The sequence below is a fragment of the Megalobrama amblycephala genome, unplaced genomic scaffold (assembly GCF_018812025.1).
Source record: "Megalobrama amblycephala isolate DHTTF-2021 unplaced genomic scaffold, ASM1881202v1 scaffold455, whole genome shotgun sequence".
Lineage (NCBI taxonomy): Eukaryota > Metazoa > Chordata > Actinopteri > Cypriniformes > Xenocyprididae > Megalobrama > Megalobrama amblycephala.
Genome location: NW_025953386.1, coordinates 49,544 through 76,014, shown reverse-complemented (window position 1 = coordinate 76,014; position 26,471 = coordinate 49,544). Strand labels below are relative to the sequence as shown.

The 26,471-nt window shown below is 39.7% G+C and overlaps 1 protein-coding gene across 2 annotated transcripts in view; it reads right to left on the bottom strand.

Moving 5' to 3' along the window:
- The window catches only part of LOC125261659 (interferon-induced very large GTPase 1-like), a 30,236-nt gene extending 5,460 nt beyond the window's left edge, over positions 1 to 24,776 (bottom strand). Inside the window, exons 1-6 of one of the 2 annotated variants that reach the window (XM_048180215.1) lie at positions 24,633 to 24,776; positions 24,227 to 24,295; positions 23,939 to 23,971; positions 15,564 to 16,079; positions 6,789 to 7,400; positions 4,978 to 6,179 (exon numbers count right to left, since the gene is read on the bottom strand). In XM_048180215.1, coding sequence (XP_048036172.1) covers positions 4,978 to 6,179; positions 6,789 to 7,400; positions 15,564 to 16,079; positions 23,939 to 23,971; positions 24,227 to 24,295; positions 24,633 to 24,648 — 2,448 coding nt within the window. In that variant the 5' untranslated portion in view covers positions 24,649 to 24,776. The remainder of the gene's footprint in view (positions 1 to 4,977; positions 6,180 to 6,788; positions 7,401 to 15,563; positions 16,080 to 23,938; positions 23,972 to 24,226; positions 24,296 to 24,632) is intronic. The other variant, XM_048180216.1, reaches the window with a different exon arrangement.
- Positions 24,777 to 26,471: the final 1,695 nt, after the last annotated feature.

Genomic DNA, 26,471 nt, shown 5'->3' with positions numbered 1-26,471 from the left:
ACATTTCAAGATTATAGACTCTGTTTAGACCTGGTTACTTGGTTAATGCATTTTCTCTGATTGGATAGCTATCCGATTGTGAAAAGAGTAAGACCAGGTGTAAATGCCCTCTGAAACGCATTCAAGACGGATATAAATCCAATCAATCAAACCACTTCAGGAAATGAGACGCATTCCAGATGAAACTGGACAGGTGTAAATGCATCTGGTTGTTGAAACCACAAAGGTTCATTTTACTTCTCCCAAAATGTTAAAAAATAAATGTGTGAGAGTGTATTATTGTAACGAAGGGGGACTCAGGCAGAGATCCATTTGCAAGCTTTTATTAGAAGTGAGAGTGGTCGTACAGGCAGGGTAGAACAGGAGCAAACAGAACAGCAGGGGACAGACAGAATCGTGGTCAAGGTACAGGCAGTAGATCGAGGCAGGCGGATATCATTCACAGTCCAGGAAACAATACACTGGAAGGCGCGTCCTCGCGGCAAAAAAAAAAAACAGCTGGGGGGGGGGGGGTGCATTGGAGATCTAACGGCAGACAGGAACGGAGTCTCCAATGCAGGTTCCAGGAACTCGGGCAGCCACGGCGGGTCAGGTGCCACAGGCATCCACGGCGGGTCAGGTGGTTTGGGCAACCACGGCAGGTCAGGTGGTTTGGTCAACCATAGCAGGTCATGTGGCTTGGGCAACCATGGCAGGTCAGGTGGCTTGGGCAACCACAGCAGGTCAGGTGGCTTGGGCATCCACGGCAGGTAAGATGGCTTGGGCATCCACGGCAGGTAAGATGGCTTGGGCATCCATGGCAGGTAAGATGGCTTGGGCATCCACGGCAGGTAAGGTGCCGTGGGCGACCATGGCGGGACAAAGTCCGAAGATGACCCCAGCGAGTCAGAGTCCATTAATGTCCAAAGTGGGTTACAGTCCATGGGCGACCGTGACGGTTCAAACGCCAATGACGGCAGTGGCCGGGCAGGATCCCCACCCTCAGGTATATATCAGAATTTGAGTGCGTTGCAAACGGAGAACAAGAAACAATACACAGTCCAGAGGTATGCAGCAGAGAATCATAAATGGGTAAACAGACAAGGTCGAGAACAGACAGGCAGACAGGGAATAAACGCTCTGAATTCTAACATGAGTTAGCAAGACTTCGCCGTGAGGTGGTGTGTGTGAAAGTCCTTTATAGTCCTGGTAATGAGCTGCAGCTGGGTGTGGTGATAAGTGATTAGTGTGAACATGTGACTGGCAGGGAGGATTGTGGGAAATGAAGTCTGGGAACTGACAGGAGCAGACGGTGATCATGACAATTATAGGCTATAATAGCCAGATATGACAACGCTACAGTGCCCATCACATACAAGCAGGGCTGGACTGAGGCTAAAATTCGGCCCTGGACAAACCCAGCCCATGCGGCCCACGAGTTCCCCTGTGAATGTTTTTGCTGGGGTTAGGGCCTTAAATTGGAGTAAATAAATGAATAAATAAAACAAGGACAGTGACAAATAATGATGGATATTATTGAATTTACTACAAATGCAGTTAACAACTTTAATATTGCACTTTTGTCACAGTAAAGCACTGATTTTCATGCCGTTAAGTAAATTTAATGCTATCAAATCCTGTCATCATTTACTCACTCTCATGTTGTTCAAACCTGTATGACTTTCTCTCTTCTGTAAAACACAAAAGAAGATATTCTGAAGAATGTTGTCAACCAAACCATTTTGATTAAGCTACCCTTGACTCCAATTATTTTATTTTTTATGTTATACAGAAAGAAAGTAATTCATGTTTGAGTAAATTAAGACATTTTGGGTTGAACTGAACCTTTAAAACAATAACATTTTTAAAGAGTTAACACCTAATTTATGTAAGACACTGATATCTATCTTTCATGATGCTCTCATTGAAATAACATTTTACTTCAATTAAAATTCATAAGAACTATTAAAAATGTCATAAAACATATTTAAAGAAATAAAAACTAAAGCTTTGCCCTTATCCCATGGGATACAGGCTTTAGAGCTGTTTTGTTAAATTATCCTTTAATTGCCCTGATGAAATTTACTATGGTTTAACTGTAAGATCATGGTAGACAGAGCACAGGTAAACCATGCTTCTTATTACCTTGGGTATATGGTTTCTAAAATAAATAAACTATAGATTGTGTAATAAAATATTGTAAGCACAGAAAATACGAAAACAGTCTTTATGAAAGAAAGTGATTTATATTCCTCAATATTAAACATAAGTAGGCCTAATAATAGCAGCATTTTTAATAAATACATTTCTGCCAAAACACCATATTTCTTCACTGTTAGTAGCTGCAAGGTAAATTACTATAAAGGTGGTGGTTTTGGATTGACAAGCTTGTAGTTGTGTGTATTGGCGTTTTCCAATTTACCTCGTCATGTCTTTACATGGTCGCGGCTGTTTTCAGCTAGATTCACCACCGAACCTGTAATGTTCCCATGATATCACACGACTGTTTTAAACTAAATTCTGAAAGGATCAAGGCATCAAGCGACTTGCGCTGTTTATTACTTCATAGGGCGGCAGTGGTGAGCGGGTATATTTGCCTTTTGCAGTTTCTCATGCTCCAATTAAAAACAAAAAACAGCGCGGGAGGGGGAGGTCTCTCTCACTTTGGCCTGTCAGTTCAGAAGACAAACCAATGGGCCGCTGTCCCTGCGTGATGGGCCAGTCCTTGGCAAAAAAATAAATAAAAAAATAAAATAAAATGAAAAAATAACCTTTTATCGGCCCCAAAGTGCGTCGGCCCACTGGGAAAATGCCCGGTATGCCAGATTACCAGTCCAGCCCTGCATACAAGTAACTGAGTATCTTTTCAGCAAACCAATGCTCAAACTGCCGCAAATTAAACAAAGTCGCAGAGGCTCAACACAAATTCATCTACATTAAGAGTTGTGAGACTAAACGATCTCTCCTATTGCAGTCTTTGATCTTGAAATCAGCTGATGATGAATAAAATGCAGCTCATATCTGTTGCTTTCATTGACGTGAACTCTGCTGAATTTACATTTTGGGGGGGAATTGAAGATCGGATTTATATCCATTTAGATTAGACATATTTATGCAGCCAAGAGTAAATGGAATCGTTTTAACGAATCAGATGGCTATCTGATCGGAGAAATGCCTGTGACCAGGTGTAAAAACAGACAAAAGTTAATTTAGGGCCCTATCCTTTAAAAGGAAAGAAAACATAATTCTCTCTGGTATGTTATATTTGCAAGTCAAGTGTATACATTATGTTTGTAGGTTGTAAATATATAGTATTGTCCATGTACTTTATAAAATTAATTCTTTAATTTAATTATTGATTCAATTGGGCCTGGTCTGTTATCTCTTGTTAATAAGTGTCTCCAAACTGGCTCTGTTCCTGCTGACCTTAAAGTCGCTACTGTCACTCCTCTGCTCAAGAAGCCTTCACTGGACCCCACTGTCCTAAAAAAATTTCGTCCAATTTCTGTTTTGCCTTTTATTTCAAAAGTTTTAGAGAAAATTGTGCTGAATCAACTTCAACACTTTATGACTAGCAATTCGATTTATGAGGTTTTTCAGTCTGGTTTTAAGTCTGCTCACAGCACTGAGTCCGCTCTTCTGAGAGTGTTAAATGACATCTACCTCTCCACTGACACTGGGGACTCTGTGGTTCTTATTCTTTTAGATTTATCGGCTGCTTTTGATACCATAGACCACTCCTTGTTATTATCTAGACTAGAGTCTTGGGTAGGTCTAAAAGCAAACGCTCTGAAATGGTTTCACTCATACCTATCTGACAGAAAATTTTTAGTGAAACTGGGTAATTTTTCCTCTTCCCCTGCTCCTCTGACCTGTGGCCTTCCTCAAGGCTCTATCTTAGCTCCCTCTCTATTCTCTCTGTACATGCTCCCTCTGGGCTCTATCCTACGAAAGCATGGAGTTTTTCATTTTTACGCGGATGACACTCAAATATATCTTCCAGTCAAGAAAAACAATTCCACTGCAATCTCCTCTCTTCTCCAATGTTTAGAGGAGGTTAAATTATGGCTAGCCCAAAACTTCCTCTTCTTAAACGAGGACAAGACTGAGGTAATTGTGTTCTGTCCTAATGAGAACTCTCAGTGTTTAAGCCCTGAGCTAGAAAGTTTATCCGCTTTTAGATCGACACGGGTGCAGAACCTAGGTATTATTTTTAACCAGCATTTAAAATTTGACAGACATATCCCTCCGTTATTGGATCCAGTTTTTATCAGCTTCGTTTACTGTCTAAAATTAAAAACTTTCTCACCCCAAAAACTCTCGAAATGGCTGTTCATGCATTTGTTACGTCGCGTCTAGATTACTGTAATTCCTTATATTGTGGTATATCTAAATCTCAAATTGCGCGACTTCAGCTAGTCCAAAATGCTGCCGCCAGACTTCTTTTAAAGTGTCGTAAACACGAACACATCACTCCTATTCTTAGATCCCTTCACTGGCTGCCGATTTGTCAGAGAATAGATTTTAAAATTCTCCTCTTCGTTTACAAATCCCTACATAACAAAGCTCCTGTTTATTTATCTGAACTCCTTCACTCCTATACTCCACTCAGAAGCCTCCGTTCTTGTGATCAGGCTTTGCTGGTCGTTCCACGCGCTAGACTAAAGCGTAGAGGAGAGCGTGCATTTGCGGTGGCAGGGCCACGACTCTGGAATACCCTGCCTTTAGAGATTAGGCTTGCCCCTTCCTTGTCTATTTTTAAGTCCTTGCTAAAAACTTTTTTATTTTCCTTAGTGTACTGATTACCATGATATGTTAAACTTTTAAATAGGTGGTTTTATATTTTCTTCTGGTTTATTTTATGTATGTGTGATATTCTTGCTCTTCTGTAAAGCACTTTGGTCAGCCTGGGGGCTGTTGGAAATGTGCTATACAAATAAAATTGAACTTGAACTTGAACTAAATGCTCCTGACCCTTGATTTTCATTGACCTCTTACCTGTAGAGAAGAGGCTGTTTGGGAGCAGCACATTTTCATGTTCTCCATGTCTTTTCTTCTGTCTTCTTCATAGTCCACTGGTTTTAGTCTCATTAGTTCATCTTGCTTCTGTTGTTCTATTAACTTAATTTTGTCTTCATAATTCTTACACTGTTGTTCTCTCAGATGTTTCTCACTCTTCTTCATCTTTTCTATTTCTACTTTATGTTTGGCCTGAAGATCTTCTTTTTCTCTTTCTATTCTCTCTTTTTCTCTCTTGATTTCCTCTCTTTCTCTTTTAATTTTCTCATCACATTCATCCATCATGTTTTGTTCCTTCTCCCTCCTTTTCCCATCCTCTTCTACCCTCCTCAGCTCTTCCTCTTGTATATTTGCCTCCAGTTTCTCTTTGTATTGTTCTTCAATCTTTCTAAATTCTTCTTCTCTTTTCTTCTTCTCTGCATCATGATTCTTTCTTTCTTCCTCCAATTTAATCTTCATTTTCTCTTTCTCTTCTTCATGTTTGGCCAGGAGTTTTTCTTTCTCTCTGTTCAGTTGTTCCACTTCATCAATTAACATCTTCATCTGTACTTCTTGTTTTTCTTTTTCCATCTGTCTGAACATCTTACATGTGTAGTAAAATCCTCCATTTGCTGTCACCATGTCATTGATTTTCTGTAGTAATATAGACACCTGCTCACGGTCTCTAGTCTCTTTATTATTGAACACATGGTATCTGTTTCCACACTGTTCAACAACATTCATCAAAGCAGATCCTGGTTTTCCAAGATAGTCTTCATTAATTTTCTTCTTTAGAGCATCTCCTCTGGTGAAGAGCACCATGGTGTACATTAGGGAGTTTTCACCAAAAGTCTGCTGAATCATCTTCACTGCGTTTTCATCCTCCTCAATAGAACGTCCCACTGGGATCACTAACAGAAACACATGTGGTCCTGGCAGAATCATGGAGATGCAGTTGGTGATTTCTCTCTGGATCTCTTCTTGACTAAGTTTAGTATCAAACAGTCCAGGAGTGTCAATCACAGTAATCTGTCTGCCATCGATCTCAGCCGTGTCTCTCTGACACTCTCTAGTGACTGTTTCTTGAGACATGTCTTCTGCAAATGCTTCTCTCCCTAAGATGGTGTTTCCTGTTGCACTCTTCCCAACTCCAGTTTTTCCCAGCAGAACAATCCTCACATCATCTGAATCCTCTCTTGAATCTGAAAAAGAGAAAACTGCTTGAGTCATGCTGCTAGTCTTTTAAAGTCAGATCCCACAAACATTTAGAAGCAATCTTTCAGAATTATTATTAATACAAAAGAACAACCTGAAATCAAATAAATTGTGAATTTGACATAATGTGATTGTTTAATTGTGTGACATGAAGAAAATGTATTTAACACATCCCTGACAATTTCCTGAAAATACTTCTCGAAACTAGTATATCTTTATGGCCTGCTGAAACTGGTTTTAAACTCTGTTTGGTGAGTGTTGATTCCAAAATAATTCTCAATGCATCTAAATTTGTGTATCTGTGTAGGGTTGTAAATCTATATTGAGCACCATAACTTATGTGGACTGTAACCAAATTCTGCTCAAAGATTCAACATATAAGGCATAAAGTCAGATGAAGAAAACATAAAAACAAAAGCAGGTTATCTTTAGGTCAAAGTCACAGCCTCTCCTGGTCTTCTGTAGATTGTCTGTTATGGTCTGACTGAGATTATGTGCACTTTCTCCCCCTTCCAGTAGTGAATGTTCCCATAACTACTCCCCAGTCCACATGTTTTATCATTTAAAGTATGGCATAGGGATTTTCTGATCATCACCTTGAATCTGTGTGTCTAATGAGATTATTTTCTTCCTCATTTCTTCAAATTTCTCTGTTTGTGCATCCAAAAATGTTTCTGTGGACAAACAAATTCCACTACTTTCTTTCATCATCTGCTCCAGTTTATTCACCAACATGGACGCTTGCGTTTTTGGCTCAAGAAAATGATGTCTTCCCCCAAAACTCTCAATGAAAGTCTTCATTGCTTCATTCAGTTCTTCTGTCTCATGCTCTGACTTCTGGATGATGAGCACCATGATGTGGTTGTTGATCTTTGAGCTGAATATTTTCTGGATCTCCTCTGTTTCTGTTTTGTCTTCATCAGTAAGTGGACCGTCAGGAATAATGAGGAGGAAAACATGAACTCCAGGATCACAGAGAGACACACAGCGGAGAGCCTGACGCATCACTTCCTTCTGTGAGAGTCGAGTCAGAGCTGGAAGCTCCACCAGAGTGATCGGACGTCCATGAACTTCTCCTTCCAGCTTCACACACTCTGAGCTGAGCTCTGATCTTCTGTCTCTCTGGTTCAGGATGAGGTTTGATATGGAGGATTTTAATGTTCTGTTACTCCCACACAGAACCACATTCAGCAAAATGTTGACACCCTCTGCCAATAAAAAAGAAACATGACATTAGTTTATTGGGTCAATTACAGGATTTGCGTAAAAATTTTCATGTGATTTATAAAATTTGTATTCATTAAAATTGAATGATCACCTCTACAATATCTATTAATAAATCTTCAACAGTCATTATTGTCAGGGTTAGTTGCAATCAAGGAGAGGATCATATAATAGCAGCAAAGGTTTATTAACTATACTTAAACACTGGAACAGAACAACTAATGAAACAACGTCAAGAACAGACAAAGGAGTGCAGGAGGAGAGAGTTTTTAAAGAAAGTGCTGATGAGGAAGTGCAGGTGTCGGGAATCCATGATGACCTCGTCATCATGGATTCCCGACACCTGCACTTCCTCTGACTGTGTGCAGGTGTGGGTCAGAGGGGATTATGGGAAATGGAGTCCGGGGACAGTGAGACAGACGGTGACAGTGACAATTATATAATATGCAGCAGCAATTAACTAATGTACATCGAAATAGGAATTAAGCTTCCACTGTAATCTGTTAAACAATATAATGATTAGGGGTGTAACAATACTTCGATATAGATCGATGCATCGATTAAATATGGCATGCGATAATTGCATCAGCTGTGAGCTATTAATGAGCAGCAGGTGAAATGCATACTTCAGCTTTTTCGCTTCAGAACCGAGTGTTTGTTTCGTCCGTCAAGCAAAATATACAAAGAGTGTTTCTTTTTCGAGTTGATCTTGAGAGAAGAACCTTTTTTCTTTTGTTTAGTGTTGGCGATCAAAGGCATCAAAGGCTGTTCTTACAGCTGGTGAATGGTACGCTGTATTAGAGTACTAAAAAAGCAGTTCTCACAGCTGGTAAGAGGGGTGCCTGAGTGAGAGCATGCTACAGGATTGCACTTTTCCCCTGTTAGTGGAAGCGGCCATCTCCATTCAGCACTAAGAAAAAGAGCAGTTTTCTAAAAGAGCAACACGGGTGTGAGTTTGCGTCTTTATAAAGATGTTGTTCTGCCTGTGTGTTTCTGAGTGCGGTCATTTCCTGGCATCAGGTAATGGTCACGATCACTGTATCACAAGCCCGGGCACTAAGCACGTGATGTCAGCTTTCGTGGATGAGTCATGTACCCCCTGCGGGAAGATGACCATCTCGGAGTTGCAGTCTACCTCAAAAGTATTGGAGCCCCCTCTCCCTTGATCTAACCCTCCAATAGGTGCTACTTCGGACAGTAGCTTGTGTGACGTGAGGGTTACAGTGAGGGCTGCTCCTTCAGGCAACTAATACCCTAGGCCCCTTCACTTCTCAGCTCCACAGCCAGTCAAGCTGCCTGAGGAACGGTCTGGCCACCTCAAAGTTCTGCACCAGTCGTATCCTTTGGGGTTCCGCCAGATGATCCTGATGTCAATCGCTGCATTGGAAGGTAAGCCCACTCTCTCCGGGGATGATGACTCGGCTGTGCTGCTCCCTTCGGGTGTGGTAGCATTGTCCCAGTCAGACCCAGAGATGACTGCTATGCTTTCCTGGGCCACACAGAGCTCGTGTGGAATCCTCCACCATGTCCCGAACCCTCGATGATTGGTTTCTCTGGGTGGCCTGTGCTGGTTCTCACACGTGAAACCATGTGAAACGGGCAGTTGCAATGCAACTATGCCCTAAATCCACCTCACAGGGGGAACCGTGTCTCTCCTCCCGGGCCAGAAAGCACTCGTTGGGTCTAACTGGCAAGACTTACCAGGCTTGTGGAGAGGCCACCTCTGCCCTGCACACTATGGTGTTACTGCAGGTTCACCAAGCCTGAGCTTGGTGAAGTGCTAAGCGCAAGTGCTAAAAGATCTGCACAAAGATGGTCACGATCCGGAAGTTCTCCAGGAACTCTGTACCACAATGGACCACTCTGAGCAATGAAGGTCATGGTGCGGTGTCTGGGTCATGCAATGTCCACGCTTGTGGTCCAGGAACGCTATCTCTGGCTGTGTCTGGCCGACATGCAGTGCCAAGATCCATTTTTTAAATTCCCCTGTCTCCTAGTCCGGCATCTTCGCAGTCAAGTGATTTGCCCAGCAGTTCTTGGCTGCCCAGAAGCAGACGGAGGCCATGAAACACATCCTGCTCCGACAGTCAGCTCTGAACCTAACACAATCTACCGTTCAAAATGTTGATGCAGAAACGCATTTTCGAGTGCATCTGTCCCCGAGATTGGTTTGCAGCAATTGACCTGAAGGACACGTACTTTCATGTCTCAATTCTCCCTCAACACAGACTGTTCCTGCGCTTTGCGTTTGAGAGTCGAGCATATCAGTACAAAGTCCTGCCCTTCGGGCTGTCTATCACAGAGGTGGCCCTTGTTCCCATGAGAGAACAGGCGTGCGCATCCTCAACTATCTCGACAACTGGCTCATACTGGCACAGTCCGGAGATCAGTTATGTGAACATGGGGACTTGGTGCTCAGTCACTTCAGCCAGTTGGGTCTTTGGGGCAAATGGTAAAAGAGCAAATTCTTGCCAGTGCAGAAGGTATCTTTTCTTGGTATGGAGTTGGATTTGGTTGAACGGGCAGCATGCCTCACAGAGCCCCACCATCTCCTACTCTGGAGTCAGAAGCATCTGAGGTTGCTTTGTGCCATTCACATTCCTAGCTCGCTCAACCATGTGGCTGTTGAGCTATCATGAGCTGCGCTCCCGGGAGAATGGACACTATGGGCGATATGGCCTAAAATCCATATTGCGTTATACACTGCAGCCTCTTGCGATAACGATATATATCGCGATATATAAATTATAATAGAACCATTTCAGAGCAGGTTACATAGACCATTAGGAAAGCCAAACTGCTAAATGTATTTTTTTTAAGAAATAAAGAAACGTATGTCGTTTTGAGAACATTTATTGTGCAAAAGCAAAAGTTGCGTCTCTCTACCGTTTGAAAAGGGACCATGTCCTTACACAATTACAGTTATGGCCCTGGTAATTTCAATCCTTCGCGGGCTCTTCCTAATATAAGGAGTTCCTTTTGAAAATGACTGTTGGATTGAGGTTTGGATCAGTTCCTGTTTTTTCTGTCCTGCGTTCTTCGTACTGGATCTTGCGGTTAGCTGCAATGCTGGTATTCAACGACATGTTTAGTCTTGAGGTGGTAGAAAAGATTAGTTGTGTTACCTCTCTTAGCTGGAACTTTTGCCCCACACACTCTACAGAGTATATTTTTCTGCTGCTCGTCGGAGGGCTTAAATCCAAACCAAGTCCAAATAATAGATGTTGCACCGGTCTTTTTCACAAGATCCCCTGTTTTGCTGACACTTTCAGCCATGTTTATTCAAGATGACGAATATGATGATGCGTTGCAGCCGGCTGCAGCTTGTGGCTCTAAATTTCACGGGTAGATTGCGTCATCAACATGCATTATCGCGATAGTGCAATAGAATTAAAATCTCTATCGTAGACCAATTTTGTATCGTTTCTATCGCATATCGTTTATATCGCATATCGTTTATATCGCCCATTACTAGGACACTCCATCCCCAGGCAGTCCAGCTGATTTGGCGTAGTTTTGGAGCTGCACAGGTAGATCTGTATGCCTCTCCGGAAACCACCCACTGTCAGTTGTTTTATTCACTGACAGAGGGAACACTTGGCATGGATGGTCTGGCACACAGCTGGCCCCGGGGGCCTATGCAAATATGCATTTCCCCCAGTGAGCCTTGTCTTGCTAGTTGCGCCCAACTGACCCAAACGGACCTGGTTCCCAGAAATGATGCTTCATGTGACGGCTCCTCTGAGGAAGGACCTGCTTTCTCAGAGACGGGTCTTCCTAATGAGCCTGTTGAGTCCTCCGATCACCCCGGCAGCCGGATGTGGCAGAGCGTCTGGTGTCAGGCCTACATTTGTTGTATCCTTGAGAACCAGTTGTAGGCTGGATGCCCGTATGTGCAACCTGAAGGGGATGCCATATTTGTAATGTCCACGGTAAAGCTCCTAAGTGGAAGCCCGTGTCTTTCCCTTGGCAGAGTCCGCTCTGTTGCCTTCTCCCTACAGGATTAGTCCATATGTGCATACTCCACCAGACCTTCCTAGAGGATGTGGGTTCCGCAGTGATCCTTTTCCTATGGAAAGGGTGCACTTTCCCAGTGTTATCCAAGTTCACTGAGTAGGCAGTGTTCATCTCTCTGCGTAAGCCTCGTCCCACCTACTAAGTGTACGGAGGGTTCAGCAGGCTTATGCAGGGCACTGGAAGGTGAGAGCACCTGTGGCGATTTAGTTGGGACCCCAATTCGTTGGTCATCCGGCGTGACATCGAGAGTGACCAACTGAAAGGGAACTTCTCGGTTACGTGTGTAACCTTCATTCCCTGAAGGAGGGAACGGAGACATAAGTACTGTATGCATTGAACCTGCTGCTCATTAAATGTACTCAAGTACTGTAATGAAAGTATTTGTAATTATTTACTTTCCACCTCTGCATTTCAGAGCTTGTAAAATCCGGGCAGTTTATGGAGCTGTCACTGTCCCAATCGGACCAGTGCTGAATCTTTACTAAAATTTATCAGTTGCTCGTGTTTAAAGCCTTGCAGAAAGAAGACAAAAGAGCTGCGCGCACAGACTCACAGAATGTCCCTGCGCAGACAGCACACAAATAGACCAGTGAATAGAGTCTTTTTACTTGCTTTGTGCTTCAATAGATAAAAGTCTATGGTTTTGCATAAAAGGACTTCATCTTGCTAAAGTTTATTGCTGTTTCTAAATCATGTTACTTTCCACCGGGTGTCTGTTAGATCACAGCACTGGAGTAGAGAGCACTGAATTGTTCTTCGCGCACAGTAAGTAAAAATTTAAACTTAAAAGAAAACGCTCAATAAACTTTTGCATAGTACTAACACACTACGCATCAATTTATTTTCCCTTTGTGTTATGAACCAACGAGAAGCACAGCACTGCATGCTGTGACTCCATGTTGATTCAAGAGCATCACGCGATGTGCATAAGGCCGGGTTTACACTGCACGCGTGTGCGGCACGTTACGACTGCGACGCGGCTACCGGAGCTGATACGCGGCCACTCTAGTCAATGCTCGTGTTTACACCAGCCGTGGCGCAGTGCGTTTGAGAAGCGTCCCAGAAGCGGCTCGCCGCGCCGCTTCGCTAAAGATAGGCACCTCGCCTATTTTTGACGGACGCCACGTCCAAGACGCGCAGCTCAAATACAAAATAAAGTCAAAATAATCACCCTGAGTAAACTCCTGCTCATATTTCACATCACTACGATGCCAGAAACTGACGACAAGAGATTCGAAGATGAAAAACTTGAAATTTCTTTGTTTTTGTTGTCCACAACTGGAATATTAAGTGTAAAATTATTATTAAATTCATCTGTATAGCTACAGCAAAATAAATTATGGCATAGCAATAAACACAATTAAACCGGACAATATATAACAATTTAGCCATTAAAAACATGAAAAAATCAACGAAAACAACGTCAGACAGGCAAATCTCGTGGTCTCGCGAATCCAGCCGCTTCGCTTCTGAAATGCTTCTGGTGTGAGTTGACACCGTTCAGAAGACGGAACAAAACCATGCCGAAGCCGTAACGCAACGCACACGCGTGCAGTGTAAACGAGGGGTCAGTGCTTTGTGCCACTCTGTATTGGAACCTTTCCTATTATAATACTTTTGTGCAATGAAAGAATATTATTAGCCTTTAATATTATTATCTTGTTCTGTCCTATTTATTATGTGTTGTTGCCTCATTAAAAAGCTGCGCTATACATTTAAAAGTAATGTCTTTTAATTTGATAGTATCTATTTATGAATAAATATATTTACTTGTTTTTCAGTAGATTTTTGACACTACACATTTTTAACACAGAAGTCTTAAAGGGCACCTATTATGCAAAATTCACTTTTACATGGTGTTTGACCATAAATGTGTGTTGGCAGTGTGTGAGCAAAACCACCCTAGAATGAGAAAAATCTACCCAGTGGTTTTTTTACAATCTCAATAATTCATAAGCACTGTCTCAGAACGCCCTGTTCTAAGATTGCTCTCACTGTGACGTAGAATTGCGCTAAGCCCCACCCACGTGGTTTGATTGACAATCTGGTTTTGGCATAGACGGTAGACCCCGCCCTCGGTGATCTGTCAACCATCCTCCATTGTTTCAACGACAGCCGGTAATGTCTCCTAAGAAACATAAGTGTTCTGTTGTGGGATGTAATAATGAACATAGTAGTTTTCACTTACTTCCGACATCAGAGCCACTGAAAACGCAGTGGATGGATTTTATTTACGAAGGAAAGGCGCCACTCAAAATTCCAAAATACGTTTATGTTTGCGCGAATCATTTTTTGACTGACTGTTTTGAGAACGAGGGTCAATTCAAAGCAGGTCTTGCTTCAAAGTTAATCCTCAAGTGTGGATCGTTGCCTACTGTTCGCGATCCAACGTCACCTCCACAAGAAGTAAGTGTATTTAATGTTTTTTGAGCAAATAGTCATTTCAGTCGATGTCAGCCAATTCAATAACAAATGCGTCTAAAGTTGTTGTCGTCGTCGTAGAATGTCTGTGTATATAATTTAAACCTTGTTTGTATAGTTCTGTAGCCATCTTCTCACATTTGCCACATAAGCACCTGTACGACAAGTAATGTCAACATGACGCAACCGTTCCCTCGCATAAATATATTTCGTTTGTACTTAGCAAACGTTATCACAGTATTTGTGTTTGTAGTTTCAAAAAATTGCGCGAACGTTATCACAGTGTGTGTGTGTGTGTGTGTGTGTGTGTTGCACATCCATAATTGCAAAGGGGACGCGATTAAAACTCTATAAGTACATAAATGTATCAAATAACCATTCAGAGACGTCCTGCTCCATTCTCAATTGTGTTTCTTCTGCCGGAGTCTCTTCATCATCTGGGTCTGATTCCGGTTCAAACATGTACGGCTGAATGCCATACAAAACAGCGGGTCTCTCACTCTCAGCCATTCTGCTTCTACTGTTTATTGCCATAGGTATGCAAGTTACGCCCTCATCCAAAGGCAGGGCGGGGATATGCAGCTCATTTATATTTAAGGTGGTACATACCAAAACAGCTCTTTTTAAAACAGGCCCCAAAAATGACATTTTCAAATGGTTATAATAAATTAACTGTGGGGTATTTTGTGCTGAAACTTCACAAATACATTCTGGGGACACCCAAGACCAATATTACATCTTGTAAAAAGGGGCATAATAGGTGTCCTTTAAATTCTTTCTTGACTGTTGCCATGTCATAAGCTGTAACCAGAATACTGATCTCCTGTGTGACTTATGGATGTCCCAATCAGGGTGAAGGATATAGGATTTTCAAATAAATGTTTATGCTATGTATTTTGGTTGCATTTATGAGTTAATAAAAATATAACTGGTTGTGTAAAATAGGCACATAATATAATAATATCGATATATCCCTGAATCGAATTGTATTGTATTGCAGAATTTTTTAAAGTATCTGCAAATATCGTATCACAGGCTATAAGAATAGATATCATACCATATCATGATGAACCATCCAATTTACAGTGATGTAATTGTGGCAAGCAGAGCCAAGCTAAGAGCCACGAGAACGGAGCGAGGCCGGTGGCGCAATTGTTAACGAATGTCACCTGCACGCCACATCGGTTTCGAGTTTCTCACGGAGTACCTCCGGAAGGATAAAAGGAGGAGTGACGACAGTGAAGGAGGAGAGAGGAGCAGGCCTGGATTTTATGTTGTTGTTTTATGTTTATATGCATTCTGTGAGGGGCTGCCACTTTACTTTTGTTTTGTTGTTTATTTTATGGTTAAACTTTACTTTGCTCGTTCGCTGGTTCCTGCCTCCTTCTTCCCTGAACCTTTAACATTGTTACAGTAATAATGTTTATTAAATTTATTTTTGTTTTTTCAATTTATTTTTTCCAAATCTCCCCAAATGGATATGCCAATATATATATATATATATATATATATATATATATATATATATATATATATATATATATAAGTATCTGTAAGTTTACTTTATGAGTTTGCAGTAGACATTATAAAATGATAATGTTTTTGTTTTATAATTATAAACTTTTTTATAATTTTCTTATATTAGTCTTTCTCTTAAAAGGAGTGGTGTATGTGTGGGTTAAACTAACTTTCTTGCCAACAAAACTTACTCAAGTTTTCCTTGAGTATCTTCTCCACTCTTTCAAGTATCTCAGAGTCCAATCCTGATTTTCTTTCATCAAACTGTAGATGTCCACCTCCACACTCTTGTATGAATTGATGAATACGGTTATTGTGTATCTCTCTCTCATCAGTCAACACTATAGTGTGTATAGGAGCCTCCTTACTGAATTCATTCAGCACATATTTCACTCTATGTCTGTCACTGTCACTGAAGTCCTTCTGCTGCAGTACAAGTATGATCACATGAGGTCCAGGAGCAGACAGATTCACACACTCTTTCACTCCCTGTGAGATCGGAGTGACTGACAGATTTGGCCTCAGCAGGTGAGGAGCGTTGATGACTGTGACGTCTCTGTCCTTCAGTTTTCCTCTGTGTTTCTCAAAGTGAAGCTCTACATCAGCAGGTGCTTCACTCTCAAACGCTGCTCTTCCTAAGATGAAGTTTCCCACTCTGTTGTTTTCTGTTATATTCCTCCCCAGCAGAACAATCCTCAAATCACTCACTGGAACACAGAACACAAATAACAGTAACACGTGACCAAGTGAGTCCATGAACAGAAATGTCAGATTTCAGACTGCATACTTCAGATACTGGACCAGATGGGTAACTGGCATTGAGAAGACGAGAGGGAAAGTTTTAGTTCACCCAAAATTAAATTTATGTCATTAATTAGTCACCCTCGCATCGTTCCCAACTCCTAACCATCTTCACACATCTTTGGAACACAAATTAAGATATTTTTGATTAAATCCAAGAGGTTTTTTATCTCCCATAGAAAGCAACGAAATTACCACATTCAAGGTCCAGAGAAATAGTCAACGTGACTACAGTGGTTCAACCTTTATGTTATGAAGCAACAAGAATACTTTTTGTGCGCAAAAACAAAACGATTTGACTTCCCCTAAATAATGACTTCCCTTACGAAAAAGAAGTTTATTCAAGTGAGCTATTAGTATGCTTCTTTTTTTTTTTTCTTTTTTTTTTTTTTTTAGTATACTTCCTTTAAACTAAAAATAAAGTATACTTTCAGTCTACTTTATGTACTTCTGAGAAATATACTTAAAATTGCACTTAAGTATCCTTGACTTATACTGAATGAAAAGTCTAAGGGTGCTTTCACACTTGGTTCGATTGCCTGGACCGAACCCGAGTTCGATTGCTCCCCCCTCCCCCTGCGCCCACTGGACTGTGTTCACATTATATTATTTGGGTCCGACCCGCGGTTCGTTTGCGTCATCAAACCAGCAACTGTTTACTCCGTTGCTTAGTAACGATGGCACAGGAGAAGGCGGCAAAATGCATAAAGTTGCTCTCCTCACTTTTATATTTTTGTTTTTGAACCGTTGGTTTTGTTCATAACGGCTCTTGCGTCTATCTGCCGCGAATGTAGAATGCTGAAGGCGAGCAGAAATGAGAAAAGCTACGCTACAGCTCTCTGCTTGCAGCACGTCAGTCACGCTCGTTGGGAAAGTGAGTGAAACACACACACAAACACACATTTTTATCAAATAATACGGCATTAATAGCGGTTCACTTCCGCAATTTGGTACGTTTGCATTCATATCAGAAGCGAACCATACCGGAGTTCACTTGAACCGCACCCCAGGGCCCAGACCACCCTTTTTAAGCGGACTCGGGTACGGTTCGCGGGTGCGCACCCGAGTTCAGAAGACCGTGGCCGTTTCTCAATATGCGTACTTGTCTGTACTTGTGTTCTTGTGGACTTGTGAAATGTCATCAGTCGCTGTCCAAGTACTGTTCCAATAGAGTGCCCCAGGGATGACGCGTTTTTGTAGGCAAAACCCGGAAGCGAGTTAGCATTTTAGGACTTAGGCCAAACATGCATTAAAAATACCCTTTAACAAATGTATTACAAAATTTTTATTTAAAATAAAATCAATTAAATGGAATTAACTAATCATCTAATAAGATTAAATATAGAGTGTCTGTATAATATGTGTTCTTTTATCAATTTTAAAGGCTTGTTTCTCTGTTCCATGGCTCAAGCTAAACAGGCCAATAAGAGAATAATAACTACTATTATTCATTTTAATTATTCTAATGTATAATTAAAACATCTACAAATGTATAAAACTGATCAGAGATCAGGTAAAACCATAGGGTAAAGCCCTAGAGACTTGTTCAATAGTTCTCAGTGAATCTGCATGATTCATGGGTTCACTTTATCATCGCCCTCTACTGGTGAACCATTGAAATTTCGAACTGTTTTGAAATGTTTCAAAACAGTGATGACGTAATGAAGCCTCGTTTACTAAAATCACGTGACTTTGGCAGTTTGATGCATGCTCCGAATCACTGATTCGAAACAAAAGATTCATGAAGCTTCGGAGCTTCATGAAGCAGTGTTTCGAAATCGGCCATCACTATTTGGCGGGGACTTTAGACGTCATCATGACAAACAGGACATTTGGACAAGCATTTCTCATGAAAAAGTGGATAAGTATTCATACACAGCGCAGATCATAATCAGAGAGCATGTTTTTAAATAAAGTTGTTTTCTAAATACAGTTTGAGGAAGCTTGGTGGTGACGAGATTGATCCGCGACCATGGTGTGCTGTAGTCCGTTTATAGCCTGCTGTTAGCCTTTTATATCTGGCGACTTTATTTAGGCTTCAAAATGTATAAATGTTGTTTTAACTTGTAAAGATTATCTTGATAGACAAAACGTGTAAGTGTCATAACCCTTTGTTAAACACAGAGCTTATTTTCTGCGATTTTCCAAAAGTCTATGGGAAAAATGAATAGGCTTTCAGTCGAGGGAACCCGTGCGCTGCTAACTTCCGGGTTGGCCTACAAAAACGCGTCATCCCTGGGGCACTCTATTCAAAGTTCGCATCTAGCCAAGTTCAGTTCAAATTCCCGGATGTGTTCTTGATCCGCCCCTTTTATCGAGGATGCATCGAGAGGAGACTTGTGCAGACTTGAGACAGCTAGGTATCCCAGAATGCATCTCGCACTAACCAGCAAGCGTCAATAGTAAAGGAGAAACCCCGCATAATTTAATCATATTACTGTTTTTATGTCATGATATGTAGTTTTAAGAGTTTTTCAGGCGAGAATGTGCTGGTTTAAAGCTCAAATTTGTGGTTTATTGATAAAGATTGTGCCTTCTGACAATTTGATCTGACGTTGTCGGAGTTGTGAGATCCAGGCGATCACCGGACGCTCAGCGCTCATGTGCCCAGCCAAGAGCAGCCTTACCTCGGCTAGTCCTTCTGACGTTTGCCGCTGGCTCCATTTTGGCTGAGGGCAACGTGACGTTTCATAACTTTATATATGGCTATTTAACTTTTGTATCAAGCGCTGATTTTGTACGCTTGACTGAATTGTTTGCTTTATTTCTTATTGTATATTCTTACCTTTTATAATGGCTATTATTGATCATTAAAACTGACATAAAACAAATAGAGACATGGTTTTGTTTTATGTTATAGCCTATTTCATTTTATTACAGTGAAGTTAATCAGAGTATGCACAAATAGTATTACATTTAATATTTTTGAAATATATACGAAAAGAGGCAGGGTTGTTTAATATTTCGTTTGGTTATAAATATATGCACATTGCAGATAATCACTTGTTGCCTGAGACTATTAATATGTTTTTGTTTGTTTTTTTTTAAATAAAACGAAAAGAGGCAGAGTGGTGTTTTATAACAAATTTCGTTTTATTGTTGGCTAAAATATACATAAAGAGATAACCGGAGAAGCCAGAGCGAGCTGAGTGACGTTATCAAGAACGCTGCTGTTCCATTTGCAGAATACCGGACTTGTGTTCTCCCGTCCACGGGAGCTCGTTCCCCTGAGTCGAACTTGCCAAGTCCTAACTACCAAGGACGCGAGTCCGAAGTTTGCGAACTTGGTTTTGAGAAACGGCCCGTGTTCACATCATCCAAACGTACCTAACTCTGATGTCAATCGAACCCGGGTGCGCACCAAAAGTGCTAATGTGAAAGCACCCTAAGTATATTTGGCCTGGTCTTTTGATCGAGATATACTTAAAAGTATATTAATAAAAGTATCACATAAAAGTACATTGTTTGAAAATATTGATTTATAAAGAAAACATATATTCCTAATTCTGAGTATCTGAATTTTTGTGTAGGCTAATCCTCTGGTAGTGTACATAGAAATTTACTTAAAAACTACTTCTCTCTGGGTGTTTTCACACCTATGGATCGCTTGTTTTGTTCCGAAACAGGGACTAAATTTGTTACAATGTTGCATTTTTTTCTTGGTTCAGTTTGCTTTCACACAGGAACATTTCAAAGTGTACCAGAATGCGTTTATGGAAGTCACATGCGAGTAAAACTGTCCTCTTATTGGTCAGAGTTTTCTTTGCGTCATCCATCAAAATAATGATTGACAAGTTTGCTCCATGAGCTTATTGTGGCTTTATTTGTAACTAACACATTAAATAAATAAATAAATAAATAAATAAATAAATAAATAAATAACACATTATTTACCATAGTTGAAAACCAACAAGCACCTCTTCATCTTAAATGTTGCGTAATTTCACCTCTCTGTGCGAGAATGCTGTCCCGACGAAGCCTTGATTCCCGCTCTGCATGTTTATAAAATTCATATGGTCTAACTTACAGTTGTACTCGCATGTGACTTGCCTAAACGCATTTTGGTACGCTTTGAAATGTTGCCATGTGAAAGCGAACCGAACCAAGAAGAAAATGCAACATTGTAACAAATTTAGTCCCTGTTTCGGAATAAAACAAGCGATCCATAGGTGTGAAAACACCCTTAAATCACATTTTCCATTATGAATTATGATATAATTTGGTTCGTTGGTCCGTTAACTGGGTCGGATTGCTTTCACGTCTCAAGCGAACCGTTTCAGAGTTCGTTTGAAAGCGTACCGAGATCACCTCTTCAAGGAGGTCTCGGTACGCTTGTTTGGTCTGCTTTTGGTTCGCACCAGAGTGCGACTGCTGCTTTCACACCTGCCCAAACAAACCGCACCAAAGGGGCAAACGAACTCTAGTACGATTCAACTGAACTAAATGAGGCAGGTGTGAAATCTGTGTATCATTCGTTCACTCATTTTTCTATATAAAACCAAAAAGCAAAAAGCAAAAAAACAAAAGTTTTTTTTTTTTAATTTTCCTTTTTAAATCCAAAAATGAAAAAAAAAAAGGAAAACGACTCGTTATTTGATTTTCGATTTTGTGCTCAAATTAAAAATGGCAAAAACGGATAACGAGCCCTCAAATTACATTTTGGTTTTCTCATTGGATGCAAGTGGCTTACCGGAAGTGATCGTTACACGCGCGGGGAAAGCATCAAAGCAAGTGACATGGCCAGACTGAAGTAGTTAATAATACATATACTAAAATACAATAGTTCGAAAAATATGAGACGAAATAATTAATAAATATAAATGTGCATAAACATATACAATAAATAAATGCAATGTAAAAGCTAAGGAAACTGAATCATCTTATAGAATATATTAAGTTGTAAATTTTAGTACAGTTTTAAGGGACAATATAAATATATTGCCCTAACGAAATATCTTTATTAATTCATGCATTTTATTTAATTACATGAATTAATAAAGATAATGTGACTTACTTTTCAATAAGTGCAAGAATTCATGTAGCTATAATAATAATAATAATAACTAGTTACTTTTGCATTAACACTGTATATGGCCAATATTTTGAGCAACTTTATATATTCTATATGATGATTCAGTTTCCTTAGCTTTTACATTGCATTTATTTATTGTATATGTTTATGCACATTTATATTTATTATTTCATCTCATATTTTTCGAACTATTGTATTTTAGTATATGTATTGTTAACTACTTCAGTCCAGCCATGTCACTCGCTTTGACGCTTTCCCCGCGCGCGTAACGATCACTTCCGGTAAGCCATTTGCATCCAATGAGAAATAGTCAGCTGCAAATATGGCTTGACCCCAAAAAATTCTAACAAAAGGTTTCTCAGTGGTTTACAGTAGTATCATATGTACTTAAAAACATACTAAAAGTTAACCAAAGTTTGACTCCAAGAAAGGCCCCATTTTCAAAATGGCGTCCGTCAGGTCCTTAAAATGACCATTACTCCTTTGTATTCCTCCTTGACCAGGAATACTGGTGCCTGATACATGTTTTGACCATGTAATATTCCAATTAGCATATTTGCATGATTGATAATGGGTGTAGACATGGTCCACAATGATGGTCCACTTCCATGGGTCAAGCCTCCACTGCTTTTCAAGGATTGCATCAATGTCTGCTGGTTGCTGTGGCGGATCACATAGAAACCCCTGGAAAACTTGTCATGTACATCAGGATGTCTGGTCTCGAGTTGGCACATTTCTTAGAGGTAGAAATATGCAGATTTCAGGTTGTTGTAGTGCCCAGCGGCGGCAAATATTGGCAGACAGTCCAAAATTGCACACAAGTGCATCTTCCAAGATCCTGTACGATCAAGTCTGTCAAGTCAAGTCAGTGTTTTTAGCAAAAAAAGGGTATGTGTCCAAAAACACGTACTGAGTAGAAGTTACATGACATAGGCTAAATCGTTTACATCTCTGGTTCACCCCAAACAAAGATAAAACCTTACAGTAATCTCACAAAATCATGTATTCCATAAGTATGTAATCATGTCAGTGCAATTTAGACAAGTCCAATAGATGGGGTTAGACACCAAGATGACTTGGCTAGGTCAAATAATGAAGGAGATAGGATATTTTAAGGGCTTCCTGCCCATCTTGGACGCCATCTTGAAAATTACACCTTTCTAGTGGTCAAACTTTGGTAAACTTTTAGTATGTTATTAAGGACATCTAATACTACAAAAAACAGCTGAGAAACCTTTTGTTAGAATTTTTTTAGGGTTAGGTGTTTTCTTTTCCATATATGCAGCCGCCTATACAGCAGAAGTCATGCCTCCCTTTGCTCTCATAGAAAACCATTAGACCCCTATAGCGTGCGGTGGGTTTTGTGGGGGGTAATTGAGAATGAATGGGGGAAAGTCACGTGAGAGGAGGCAATGTCTCCATCGCGCTATGATTAGATGAAATTGGTTATGATTGGATATGATTGGTTTGTGCGATAAATCCCGCCTCTTGTTTACGTGCACGTTCCGCGCATCAGTTTGACTGAACAAATGATGGAATCAATGGGAAGACTAATTGAAAAGTAAGTAAACAGATCACCCAGTTAGATGTCACTGCTTTATGTCATGTCAAAATCAAATTTAAAATGGACTGAAAACACGATGACTGCGGGGTTTATTAGTGCAATCAGCTTGGTGAAATTAAAAATATAATTTGTGTCTGTGACAGACGGTGTTTACGGAGCATGATGATTCAAAATAGCCTAAGTTGACTGTTAAAAAGAAAAACATGAATACACAAATAAAATATATTATTTAAATATTATTGCCTTTAGTTATTATTTTGGGATGAATGTAGAAATGCTTAAAACTCTAACTTGATGAGATTTTTTGATAAATAGAGCATTTACTGCAATACATTGTTAATGTAAAATTACAAAATAGAATTGTTTTTGGTTTCTTTTTTTCTTTTTTCATGTAATGTAATGTTCATTTAACAAGGAATATGTGTCAACATTAAGAGTAATGCACATGAATTTACATTGATTCATAAATAAAAAATGTGCCTCCTCATTTCAGAGCACCACTGCACGCCACTGATACTAATATACTTACTACATAAAGTATACTTAAAAAATATATTTGAACATTACTTAAGTATACTTGATAAAATGAACATGAAGTATACTTCTTTTTCGTAAGGGTTTATTTAACATTTTTCCTCTTCCCTGTCAGTCTCCTAAACAGTTGGCGCAGTGAACGCAGTGCAGAGCTTCCGTGTTCTACGTCAGAACAGCATCTCATTATTGGCCGGCTCCTGTGACAGCATCACACACATACGTCGTGGTGCTCATGTGAACAGCGTAGGGAAATACTGAGCCGGCGTTGTGACGTAAACACGGAAGCTCTGCACTGCGTTCACTGCATCAACTGTGTAGGAGAATGACAGTGAAGAGGAAAAATTGTTGAATAAGGTTATTTTTGTTTTGTTTTTGCGCACAAAAAGTATTCTCGTCTCTTCACAACATTAAAGTTGAACCACTGTAGTCACGTTGACTATTTTGATCATGTCTTTACTATGTGTCAGTAATTAATGACAGAAAATTCATTTTTGGGTGAACTAACCATTTAACACAATCTTAGGTATATATATATATATATATAATCCTCCCTTATACACACAGTTTCTTAAGTTTTCTTTTGATTATATTTGCAGCATTGAATATTATGAATTATCATATAATTGCTGACTTACTATCAGGTTGGTCAAAAGATGGTCTGCTTTTAACTGCAAATAAAATAAAATAACATTCAATTTAAAATTTCACAAATTCTTTTACCAAATTCTGTTATCTTTACTTAAAACTAAAAACTAAAAAATTATTCACATAAAAAGAACAATTTGTCAACATTTATTATTCCACCTCAGTATTATATTCTTTCTTTCATAAAACAAAAGTTTACTGTCTGCATGGGGATAAGTAAAAGACAAATTTTCATTTTTTCAATACGATTTAAATCTGTACTATAGTTTGTTTTTTACCGCTGGTCATCATGTTATTGGCTTCCTTGTCAGGGGGATCTTTACATTGTCTTTGAGGACTTCTGCTCCCTACAGATAAAACAAAGCAAAATTCAATACAATATTGACAAGTAAAAAAAATGAAAATAAAATAAATTATCAATATATATATATATATATATTATTTGCCCTGTTTTTGCATCAGATTTATTGTGACAAACTGTGCTTTATTATTATTCATTAGGCCTAAATCACATTTACCACATGCTGCTTCACTATTCACGTGGTTTTAAAGAAAATGTATTCGAACAAACTGGGATGCTCTATTAGATTAAATAGAAGAAAAGTGCATTTCCGTAAAGCAGGTCTTTATCTTACTTGTACCGACATATTTTCCAGCATTTATTAGATATGATTTGATTCTTACCTGAACTGGACGCCATTACATTGTCAGTTCGTAACAAAATCGAAAGAGTGAACAGCACCAGAGTACATATGTCACTGAGCTTCTGAGACTAGTGAAATCTGAAACTGAAACTGTTGATCAGCTATACAGTTTCCTGGGCTCACAGCCTCTAACCCAGTCACATGAATGACCTGACTGTGAATGAATTACATCTAGCGCTCTCTAGTGGCCACTTACAGCGGCTGTGAGAGTGAAGGCAAAGTTGACATCTTTCTCTCTTCTGACTTCCGCTATCAATCTATTTTTTTTTTTCTTCATCTTTTTGAAAGTTGTAAAAACACTTTGTGGAGTTCTTCTTTTGCTATTTGAGCAAATTGGAAACACAGACATTCACCGCTATAGACGTTTACCCAACTTGACAACTTCCGCTTCTGAGAAACCCAGAAATTGTGAAAAGGGTCAGATTGAGAAGCATCTAGGAAATTTACTTGTGTTGAAGGTAAATGGTTACATAAAAAAAGGAGAATTCATTTTTAGTCACTGATACTGAATGCATAAGATGACATGGAAATATATTAGATGTGAAAGTGAGCTTCTAAGATTGACTTACAGACTTAGATTGTCTCAATCATTGAGAGATCTGAAAGAAAGAAAAGCTGTGATTAATGTTCATTGTTGAAAGTTTTTGATGCCATCTAGTGGATGAAACTGGTTTTATTGCCAGTGTGTCACTTCCTGATGAAAGTTATAGAGACTGAAGATCTTCACTGAATGTTCATCAGATCATTTAGAGCTTCAGGTGCTTCATCGAGGGAAACGGCACAAAACAGTATCTGATAATTGTTCAAAATGACCATCAGCATGTGGGTTTTCATTGTATTCTTCAGCAGTATGGAAGGTAAGAAATATTTTCTTTTCACAAACAGAATATTGTTTTAGTCAATTGACTTAGTCAACTGGAATCGTTTCAATTCATGCTGTATTGAGTTTACTCAAAACAATTAAAGATTTCCAAACAACTCAACTTTTCAAAATTTATGCAAGATTCAAATAAAACAGCAAGCTTGACAATGCAGGGCAAGTTTATTTATAGTTTATTTATACACTCTAAACAAAAATGGTGCTATATAGCACCAAAAATGGTTCTTTGGCTCGTAATCATAGGGGAACCTTTTTAAGTGCTATATAGCACCTATCTTTAAAGGTGCACCTTTGTCATATGGTGCTATGTAGAACCACAAGAGGTGCCATATAGCACCAGCAGTGGTTCTCATTTAAAGAACTATACAGAGGCTTAACGGGTTCTTTGTATGGCAGTGGTGCTATCCCCGCTAGAAATTTTACATTCCCAGAACATTCTCAGAACGTCCCCACTGGTGATAAGGACGTTGTCTAATAACGTTCCCAGTACGTTCAGAGACGGTCACGATGTGGAGTTCTTTTAAGGTTTGGGGGACGTTATTTGGTGGACCTTCACAGAACATTCAAGACGTTCTCTGAACGTTTAGGGAACCATACTTTATTTGGAAATGTTCTCAGAACGTCCCTGCTGCCCTTGTCAAAAAATTGAATTGAAAATTATAGCTAAATTGACTAACAAAAGTGGCTGTTCATACGAAAACTGTTTTTTCTTAAAAGTCTTTTAACTGACAACAGCACATGCATGAACTAATGTAACTGCTGTATCACTACACAGTTACTGCAGCCTTTAAATAAAACAACATGCAGCAGAGCATCAGTGTTTCGGGATCATCACTGACTGAAGCACAGGCGCTACTGTTCAGCACAATGGTGACCTCACAAAACTCAGATCTCAGCACCTTATTACAAACCACTCTGACTTTGTTTCTTTCATACAAA